Source organism: Cornus florida, unplaced genomic scaffold (assembly GCF_030987335.1).
Source record: "Cornus florida cultivar Cherokee Brave unplaced genomic scaffold, ASM3098733v1 CherokeeBrave_3.0.0_Hap2_Chr10, whole genome shotgun sequence".
Classification (NCBI taxonomy): Eukaryota; Viridiplantae; Streptophyta; class Magnoliopsida; order Cornales; family Cornaceae; genus Cornus; species Cornus florida.
In genome coordinates, this window is record NW_026775580.1 from 57,592,722 (window position 1) to 57,603,979 (window position 11,258).

The window sequence follows — 11,258 nt, forward strand, 5'->3', positions numbered from 1 at the left end:
TTTATAGGTAACTCAAGTGTCACACCCAATGGTTTGGACTCGTGTACTAAGGTCCCTTCAATGATTGCACCAATTTGGCTGAATTGACTTATTTTGGGGATAAGCACCTGAAAGGGTAATAACATGAAATTAGTCTAAAACGGGAAAGTAAGATAGATAAAAGTCCTAAAATACTCGAGCTTAAGGGATTTAAAGGCGCACTTTTCAGCGCTCATCAAGAGGAAAGTGTTGTGCACAAATAGGTTGTTGCCACGTAAAAGTCGGTTTTGTCGGGTATATATCTATCGTCAAAAAATGCATTTCCTTTCCTTTTATAGGGTACATTAAATACATAAAACTTTTAGGACTAAAATATCCTCTTATTTCCAGCCGCTCCCTTTTCTTTCCCAACCAATTACTATCTTTCCTATTTCTATCCAAACCCATCTTAAAGCAATCCTCACCTTCTCCAACTCAATCAACCTTCACATTCTTTAACAAATTTCATAATATCTTCAAATCGTGGCTAAAAAACCCAGTATAAACACAACGCCATCAATGTTTTCCCAAAACGATTGCTTGCCGAAACTTATTTTCATAATAAGAACTTTCATCCTTATTTCCTCCCTTAAAATTCAATTGAAACTATCATAAATTTTGTTAAAAACTACAAATATATAAAATCCATCTTCAAAATGTTCTCTTTTCTTTTATTTATTTATTTTTTTCTTGGAGATAAAAAAAACATATAAATGTTGTGGAAATTCCATATACTTGTAGAAATATATAAAGTACAATATTTATACACAATGATTAAAGATAATGAACAATCACACCAATGAATTATCAAATAAAATACTTTCAATAAACTAAATAATACATCAATTGAACAACCTGAATATAATGATGAACAAGGATTTAACAAGATAAATATTCTGCAATAAAAATTAATATAATAATAATAATAGAAATTAAGAATGAAAAACGACAATAATAAAATAGGTAAGAAAGAGCTGGCCTGATTATCGAGGCATGTGTAAACACATTGACCTAAAGTTGATAGTCCTCCCCTTCGTGTGGGCATTGGTGAAACTAGTCAACTCCAAGATACAACCCAATCAGCTCACAGCGGCGTCTCCTCCCTGTGCACGACCACAGGAAGACTAGGTCCAAGTCTATATAAGTCTAGTTACTCATAAACTCAATATTCAAATAACTCTCAAAGTAAAAAATAGAATAGGCTCACAACCCTTACAAAAGTGTCACTTTATGATCTTGTCATATATTCAAAAGTCCCTACTATAGGTGTTTTATACATAGAGTATATATAGGGTGTAAAATGTAACTGCTAAGGTATAATAATGATAGAAATAATATACACCATAAGTATAATTTAATTAGTGGAATAAAATCCCATTAAATCATAATTAATATAATATAATTATATTTTTATTAAAATATTCCCAACAATAAAATTGTAGTTGAAGAGAATAGAGAGAAACAAATTTAGTTGACGGAAACTTATTTATTGACAGCAAAAAAATATTTATGGAGGAATGACAAATATGCAAAGGAGAAAAGGTAAAGATATATATATATATATATATATATATACATGGCGAAGAAAACAAGAGAAACTAAAAGAGTATTTTTGTCTAGAAAATATAATACATTTAATATGTGATGAGATAGATTTGGAATAGTTATTCGTGTATTACCACGTCAAAGTAGATTTTTTTATCGGTATGAAAGTGTCGTAAAAATTATCATTTTCCTAAAAAGAATGTTATGTCATTAGTTGGTTATGAATCCAGGTAAATAGGTCGGGTGAAATAGCAATACTCAATTAATAATACCATACATTCTTAGAAATGGCAACTGGCAAAATGAGGCCTACCAAAGCCACTCATTTCCAACCATCCAACGACTTTGATGCTTTTTATTTGACTCTGTAGACACCCAATTTATTTTAGATATTTAAGGCCTAAACATTATTGGTGGTCCGGTCTATGACTTGTGCTTAGAGTTCTTATTTGCATGTCATTTTCAATGTATTCCAACTTTCTTAGTAAACTTCAATTAATGACATTCTTATCACCATGGGACAATTTGAAAATTTAAACATCTATGTTCAGACTTTTTCAATATCAATCCCTCTTTACCTCTATACTTTAATGTTTTAAGCCTTTATATATGTAATTGACTTGGGATGCGACTTCCAGTGTTTTTGTTTTTTTCTTCCTCTGTAATTAAGAGGGTGCAGTGCCTGAAGTTAATCAAGTTTAATTGGAGCTTAATAAATTGAAGTACATCTATATATAAGTATTCCAATATAAAATTAAAATAGGCAATGAGATGGATTGGTTTTATTATATTTATACTCATATTTATATGAAATTGGTCCAGTGTTACTCTCTTTCTTGTCTGGGTGTCTCTATTCTGAATTTATATCTAGAAGCATGAATTGGCTTTTTAGCTATCTCATGGAAACTATAGCCCACAATTATGAAGTTGATCATTTTATAAACAAGCTTTGAGTATTTTTTTTTTCTTTTTCTTTAATAATATTTCTTCTTGTAACTAAATTATCTTTCCATATATATATATATATATATATATATATATATGATATAAAATATTCTACTGGTTAGGAAGTTCAAGTAACCTGTAGTCCAAGAGGTTGAATAGGCTACAGGTGGTAAGGATAAAGACAGATATTGAATAGATTACAAACGGCAAGAATAAAGACAATTATTCTCTCTGATAACTCTTCCATGACATGGGGGAAAAGTCAAGGCCCTAGGTGAACACTACCATTAACTCTTCGGGTAATTCATAAGGTATGATACAAATTTCTAAGAGAGTCATTTCATCTTCCTTCCACCCCTTGATGTAGCACTGATTTAGGTTCTTAGGCCGGTACCAATGCCCCTCGATCACCTTTTTCTCTCTCTCTCTGTCGTGGTCACAAAATCTTGCATCAACAATATATATATATATGTGTGTGTGTGTGTGTGTGTGTGGTTGTTTCACTTCTTTACAAACGATTTGAAACTCCTTATATATATCAGCATAAATTGCATAAAGATGCAGTAGTATCTAACAAATTTGCATTGTTCTACGCGGAATAGATTAGCTTTGTTGGGTTGGTTAGATAAGGCCACAATCCAAGCAGAATCACGGCTTTTGTTGGGTTGGACTCTGTTATTTCAACTCAAATTTTATAATCCAAATTTGTTCGCTATGGATTTTTATAATCCAAATTTTAAAACAATACAACACTGAAAAATGTTTAGTGATGACTTGAATAATTTGTGTACAAGAATAGTAAGATTCTTTTCACACATAAAATTAATAGGGAGAAAAAAAAAAAAAAAAAAAAAAAAATTAAATTAAACAATAGACCTGTATGAGAAAGACAAATAAGATATAAATGCTTATAGCAAATGTGATAAACCAACACAGGTATTTGTAGTGAAGTTTTCAGCATATATACTATCTGTAATTGTGAACTGTCTTTCTTTTATATATATATATATATATATATAAACAAAATGTATAGTTGTTTTTAATTATATAATATTCTTAGTCAGTCTTATCTCTATTCCTAATCTTTCATGCATTATAGTATCTTCATTAGCCTCATTCCTAATCATTCATGCATTATATCTTTACCACTTGCCCCAAGACCCTTGGTAAATTCAAAGTCAACAATTACAGCACAATTTTACATATATATATATTTTTTTAAGTTACAACCTTACATATACAGACTTGAATGTGAGAGAAACCCTAACCGTAGATTTAGTACTTGGTTGGAAAAATTACAAAACAATTTTCGATTTAGTACTTGGTTGGGAAAATTACAAAACAGTTTTCGGAGAACAAAAACTTATAAAATTGCTTGATTGTATCTACTAAAAATAAATTTCTGAACCAAAGATCTTAACCCAATAAAAATTTTATAAATTTTAGTTGTAAAATTGCTTGCACCTCATCCTTATGATGTTATCTATTAATCCAATAATCATTACTCCTAACAGTTCACTGATCACTTCCCTTATATACACAATTAGTTGCACCAAGAACAAACTCACCCGGTTTACAATATCTCTCACACCACAACCCAAACTAGCAAGACAAAAGGTTTAAGAAGACAATACAATTTAGCTTTACATACACAGTGAATAGAGCTCTAAGTAGTGTACATGCTTTTGAAATCGAGTGATTCTTGTGAGGATACTCTGAAGTAGAAGAATGTTGTAATGAGATCCTGCTTCAGTGCTCAGAATGAGACAATTGCAGAAGACTTTTGACCTGAAAATTCTTCTCTTGATTATGTATGTTGTTCCTTCTTTTTGATCTTCTGCTCAGAAGCTACACAATTTCTCAAAGAATGTTCCAGCAACTAATGATATCATCTAGTCTCTCAATCATGATTTGAATGTTGCCTTTGATCTTCACAAATGGAGCACCAACAACTTCTCTATTCAAGCTTCAGGTTTGCCATAGTGAGCATGATCTTCCAAGCCTTAAGAAATTCTTCAAGCAAAGGCAACAATGGGGTCTCTTTTAACTTCAAATTCACTCTCTTTTTCTTCTACTAATTCTCTTTCAAAGATACTAACATAACTCAAGAAAAAGTAACAGTTAGAATGCATCAGCAAGAGGTGTGTGTGTGTGTGTGTGTGTGTGTGTGTGTGTATGCCAAAAGAGCTATTAGAGATTTGAACTTCTTCATGTGACCCTTAGAATGGAAAATATCATAATACAAACCCTAGTTAAGAAACTCAACCAAAAAAAAGTGATGCCCTCTACAATGAATTTAGATATTTAGAATCAATTTTTCAAAGAGAGAAAAGATTCAATACTAAACAAAATGGTATCTAACCAAATTTGTCATTTAAAAAGTGGTGTAAACAAAAAAAAGTCCTTTTGACAACATAGAACATAACACTAGTATAAGTTTCATTATCCAGAATAGCAAGAGGACCACAACAACTTTGTATAAAGATCAAATAAAAATTGCTCATCAAATTAACGGGGAAAAAAATGAACTTTGAGTCCAAGATTGAACAAATAGAAAATAACAGACTGGAAATCAAAAGCCAATAAACAATGCAAATTAATTATAAAAAAATGAAGAAAAAAAAAAAAAAAAAAAATCCAATTCACATCCAACGGAGAACCCAAATATGAATAATCAGATACCAATATCAAGAGAGATTGGGGAGAGTTCAAATCCTTAATGGGAAGTGTAAACAACCACAGAAAATAACACGACCAAAGAAAATCTTCAACCCTCAACCCAAATCGGAAGTGTGAACAACCACAGAATATCAATGACTCTGTGAGAGAGTTTTACCCGAACGAAGAGAGACAACCGCAGGCAGAGAAGCGCAGATCGACCATCATTAGACGAGCTTCAAGAAACTGAAAGACGGGTTGAAGAGAGGTTGTACCAAGAAATCTGAGAGAAAATGCTTGAGAGAGATTGTAAGGAGGGCTTGTACGGCTGAGGTTATATACAAGAAGGGTTTCGTCATTTTTTTTAAGTGAACTTTGTTCTCCGTGTTTTCCCTCAACATAGAATATGTTTTAGAAAATTCAGAAAACAGCCCAAAGTTGTTCTCCAAAATCCTGAACTCATTTAACTCAGTTTTTCAAAAACACTTTTTAAACACAGAACCAAGTAGACCAATTTAAGAGTTTTCAGTTTTTTGGAACCATGAAAACAGTTGTTTTCATAGTTCTAATCCAAGCAGGGCCTTAAACTCTGCCTAACGCCCTCTTTCAAAGGCAACACGAGTTCTACCAGATCCTTCATGGCCATCTCGCATGGACCCAGCACTTGCTTTCATAGTTCCTCCACCGCCAACTTTATCCATGGCTTTTTTACCCTTCTTCACCTCTATCAAGAATTGGTCTAAACCAAACGGATCAGCTTCTTCTGCTTCCTTCTCAAATTCAACAGGCCTATCTCTTGGACCAGTCTTACCAGAGGTACCACCAAAACCCTTATCAGGTTTAAAGCGATCGGTTTTCATGATCTTATCCAGCTGCTCATCTGCACCTGCACCTCCATACATATCAGAATCAGCATCTTTCTTTGGCCTGTACAGTGTCGAAAGGGTAGGTTGAGCAGTGAACAAGCCCTTATCATAAACATTGTAGTGATCATCAGTAGCAAACCCAGAATCCATTCCCTTCTCCTGGTTAAATAATCTCTGGTCATACATAACCTCCCCTCCTCTTCCTGCTCCAGCAGAGGCCATCCCAAGAGCAATTTTTTCACTAACATCGCGGTCTCTATCTCTAGTGATCTTACTCTTCTTTCCTATTGCTGCATCCTTGGCCTCCAGCCTTCTTTCCCTCTCCCTTTCTCGGCGCCGCTCCTCTCGAATTTTCTCCCTCTGCAATCGCTCTTCCTTTTCCACCTTTGTCTCCCTTGGGGCATCCTTATCCTTCACGTGCTCATAATCCCCCCTTATATCATCAACATCCATCATAGTTTTGTCAGAAGGCATCGGAACTGCAGCTGGGGGTGCCACACCAGTTCTCTCAGACCGCGCCCTTTGAGCTAAAGCACGCAATTCCTGTTCTTTCTTTTCTTTCTCCTTCATCATCATTTCCTTCTGAACTTTAGATCTCATCGCCACTGCCTCTCTAGCTTTCTGTTCTGCAACATACAGTGCTTCTGAAAGCTTCGCAAAATTATCATTAATCTGAACCTCCTGAAGTCCCCTACCATCTGCTGCAAGACGCTTATCAAGTGGAATTGTATACCCTTTTGGGTTTTTCCAGTTCGAAATACATGGTGGGATCTTCCAATCCTGCTGGTCCTTCACAGTCACAGGACGAGGTGGGGAGTGCATGATTGGCACGGGTGGAGAACCAGATGCCTTTGGAACCCTCTTGTGTTTGAATTTTGGTGGCTCTAAGGGATCCACGGGCATCTCAACCATCCTTATTATCCTCTCCTTTGCACCAGAATTAAAAGCGGCAGACTGTTGCGATGGCTTGTATTTGATGAATTTCGAATCAGAAGACTGTGTTGCCACGTTCTTTGGTTGTGCCGCACTCAACCTCACATTCACAATTTTCTCAAGAGCTGCTTTTGTCTCCTGGGTTGTCTCCTCAATCTTTTTCTCCAACTCAACATCCAAGTTCTCTTCCTCTTCATCATTTTTCAAAATCTTCGGCACAAGGTCTCTGTGTTGTGAATAAACTACCTTAGAAGCATTCTCATTTTGCTTCACAATTGCATCATATCTCACATTACCATGCTCATCAACAGTGACGGGCAGCGTCTTCCTTCCAGGAGCTGCATCTTTCTTCCTACCCATGTCAAGAGGGTACTGGGCATAGTGAATTTCCGGGAACGCCCCTCCATCTCCAAAATCTTCAGGCTTAGATGGCTTAAAGCCATCCCTCTTCAAGTATGGTGGCACTGGCTTTGCTTTGATTGCAGCAGATTGTTCGGCCTCAGTTGCGCTGTACCTCTGCTTGAACCACGGATCATTGGAGTGGTCGTAATGCGAACTCCCAGTCGATTTCACTGGTGGAAGAAGCTCCTTCAAAGCTGCCATCAGAAACCCTTGCCAAAGCCAGATGAATACCCAAGACTTCACTACCTCCAAATCCCGAACTAAGGAAGAAAAAAAAAAAATTCAACAAAGCATTAGTAAAATTAAACCAAAAAATATATATAAAAAAAAAAAGCACAACAATGAATCAGAAAAGTAAGAAGCCGCATGTACTATAAAAGGAATAATGGTGAAAAAGGACATTTTCCTGGTATGAGATTAGACACACCGATAGCGATTGGATCCTTAATTATACACATCTGTTCTAGGTTTGCTTGTTTCGTTTGGTTAGAATGTTAATTTAATGTTGCTTGGTACAGCTGATTTATGCGAACTGTTTTACATTTCATTTCAGTAAAGTTACATGTATATTAATACGCTGATATCTCAAAATTAAAGAAAAAACTTGACCTCACTTGAAGACCAAAGTCAAAGCAATTAAACAAGTAGCTAGACTTTACAAATTATACTTGAGCAATTTATCCATTCAAGCACTCTTCATTCTGTTTTGGAAAATAGGTTGATGTAGGAGAATTTTTGTTAGTTTTCAAACCTAAATCTATGTAAAGTATAATAAATTAGAGAAAAGAAAATATTGAGCATCGTACCTTTAACACACACACACTGAAACACATATACTTTCATCATTTTTTGTACTTCAGTTTTTGAAAGATATATACATATATATAATATTCAGTATTTTAATGATTCTGTGGGTAAAGAAACTTTCTAATGAAATACTTACTCACTCCGCGGAAAACCAAAAACTGAATCAGAAATAATTATTAGAATGGTGTTCAGGAAAAACAATAAGCATGGGTTATTACATGAACGATTGAGTTGAGGATTTGGGTAATTAATTGTAACAATCAGAAAAATCAGGAAGTAGCTAAAAAATACTGATACATACTATAAAAAACAAAAATGGAATTGAATATTTGACAAAAAAGTTCTATAAATTTTTGTGTAAGGCCTATGACTTAAGGGTTTAGTAACATGCAACTGAAAGTGTTCGTAGAAGATTGTACTGAGATTTTAAGGAAAAAATAGTTATGAAACCCTTACTCTTATGAGAAAATTGATGATCATTTCCTCCATTGCTGCATTTGGCTTAACATTGGGTCAAATCATGCGAGCCACAGAAAACGGAATGGACAAGAGAGAAAATTCAATACAATAGGCTTTAAAATATGATGTCATATTTAGAGCTTTCCATATTGGGGAAAAATTACCTAATTACAGGTGTGCCAGTAAAAGTCCAATAATAACAGATCTGATATTCATCGATCCAATGGCTTATCCAGGATTTCTCAATGGGGTGGGCTAAATAAAAATGTATCAACCAAAATCAACTGTTGTTTAATTCTTACTTAAGAATATTTCTTTATACAATTGACTGATTAAGGCATAGAAAATCCTATTTGGGTAATTAATAAAAAAAAATTACCAATTTATTTCTGAACAATTCACCACTCAGTACCCTATCGCTTCTTTTGACCAATTTACTAATCCTATTTGAGAATCTACTAGTGGAAGCAGAGTGTGAGGTAGTTCATGGCAAGCCCCTTCCAACACCATCGAATTCACCAAATAGGATTTAGTTTGCAAAACAAAAATTACAGACCTTGATTAGTTGATTTAGAAAAAAAATTTAAAACAAAACCCATACATACAAGTTAGCAGTTGATTAGTTGATTTAAAAAAAAAAAAATTTAAAGAAAACCCATACATACAAGTTAGCAGTTGCAGAGAGAGAGGGGGGCAAGCTTAAGAGTTGAGAGACAGTGGCTGAAGCTTGCGAACGGCGAACCAGAACTGGAACAGCGGGCGATTGAAACTGAAAGATATATAGGTAATAGGTTTTGAACTTTTAATTCTTGCAGACAGATGGATAAACTGAAATTTATGGGTTTTGAACTTCTGATTCTTGTAGATTTTGTAATTTGCAGTTGCAGAGACGAGTTGAGAACGAGAATAGAGACGGATGCGATTGGGAAGCTGAAAAGATTTGCCCCATAAATTTTGAGACCCTAGGCGACCGCCTTTGTCGCTTGGGTCAGGGCCGGCCCTGGGCTTGTTTGGTTTGGGCCTTTATTTAGTATGGTGGATGAGTTGACTTGGGCTTAATTGGGTGGGCTAATACTATTAACACATTAATTTTTTCGGGCTGGGCTGAAAAAAGTATAATAAAAAAAAAAAAAATTTTGAATTCAAACTCACCAAAACCCACCCCTACATCCGTCCTTGGCCATGAAAGATCTGGTAGAACTCGTGTTGCCTTTGAAATGGGGAGTTAGACAGAGTTTAAAGATTTCTTCTTTGGTAATTGATTTTGCTTGCTGAGTTCTGTTTGGGAAATTATGTACGTAAGTGGTGACTTGGTATATTTACACTGTTTAAGTATCAGTGGGGGCCTGCCCTCACTGGATTTCTTTTCATTTGTATTATTACTTATATTTTTTTGTTAAAATTTTGAAAATGCTTCTTCTAAATTTGTAAATTTTTTTAAAATGTCCCCTCTCAATCGATAAAAATATCACACTTCACATTTTTACTCCCACTGATTTTTTGGATCCAAAAGATAATAATTTCTTTTGCACTCTCTATCGCGTGCCACATTTATGATTCTTTCTCACACACTTTGAAATTTTCACTCAATTTTTAAAAATACTCACTATATATATTCTTGCGTTTTAGATCTAAAAGAAAGTAAAGTAAATCAACTTTCTTATTTCTTTCCGTCCCACATCTATGGTAGTCTAGAAAACACATGGTTAAAAAATTTTAAAAATATGAGTTAGACAAACCACAAAAAATTAAATTTTTATATTTGTTATTTTATTTAAAAATATATATCTTCAATTTTTTTTATTCTTCATTAGCGCCCCTCTTTAAAAAAAATTCTGAATCCATCACTGGCTGCTGTATAATTTTTTTCAGTTATGTAGGATGATGATTAATCTTAGTTTTATAATTGGTTATTTATGAATGGTGACTCGAATAGATCAAATTGGATGCATGCTATGATTTTATTGGCTAGCACCTTATGATTAATTTCACGATCCAGTTTTCTTCAGAACTTAAATTACTATGCTGATGTGGTGGTTCTTCTTTTGTTTCATATTGTTTTCTTTCTATTTTAGCACTTATCTGCTAAAAATTTGATGGATATGTTCAATTTTAGTGTGCATTCTTTTGCATTGTAATACTTGTTTCATGTGTTTTTATTATTATTATTAAAAGGTAAATTCTGAATACGTGCAAATCGGGTTGAATAATTTATTGACTTCTCATTTTGTATGTGAATGCTTCTTTGCTTTGTTTGCCACTTGACTTACTCAAAGTCTAAAGGTCCTTAGATGTTCACTGAATCTGAATTTTTTAAAGCAACTTTGGACCATCACATGTAAGTTGTTTAAACTCGATATTAATAATTATTGGTGTTAAAACAACTATTATTAATTATTAGACTTATTAAAACGGACCTAGTAATTTTATCAACATGACTCTTATGGTCAAAAGGAGAGAGCCTACTAGAGCTGTGGGGCAACCCCAAGTACCTGAAGGGAAACTCACCAACTTCAAAACCAAATTTATCCTCCATGGATTGCTGAACAGTAGTAGATAAGTTAGAGGTGAAAATAAGACTCTTGCTCAGATTAAGGTATAAACCTGAAACAACACTTAATTCAT

At 34.2% G+C, this 11,258-nt stretch overlaps 1 protein-coding gene across 1 annotated transcript; it reads right to left on the minus strand.

Annotated features, from left to right (window-relative positions):
* Positions 1-5,149: 5,149 nt before the first annotated feature.
* On the minus strand, positions 5,150-9,524 carry LOC132278831 (SNW/SKI-interacting protein A-like). Its single transcript, XM_059780729.1, has 2 exons — positions 8,631-9,524; positions 5,150-7,627 (listed from the first exon to the last, which is right to left on the minus strand). The coding sequence occupies exon 2, from the start codon at positions 7,566-7,568 to the stop codon at positions 5,760-5,762; it is 1,809 nt and encodes a 602-aa protein (XP_059636712.1). The 5' UTR covers positions 7,569-7,627; positions 8,631-9,524; the 3' UTR covers positions 5,150-5,759.
* Between the last annotated feature and the right edge of the window lie 1,734 nt (positions 9,525-11,258).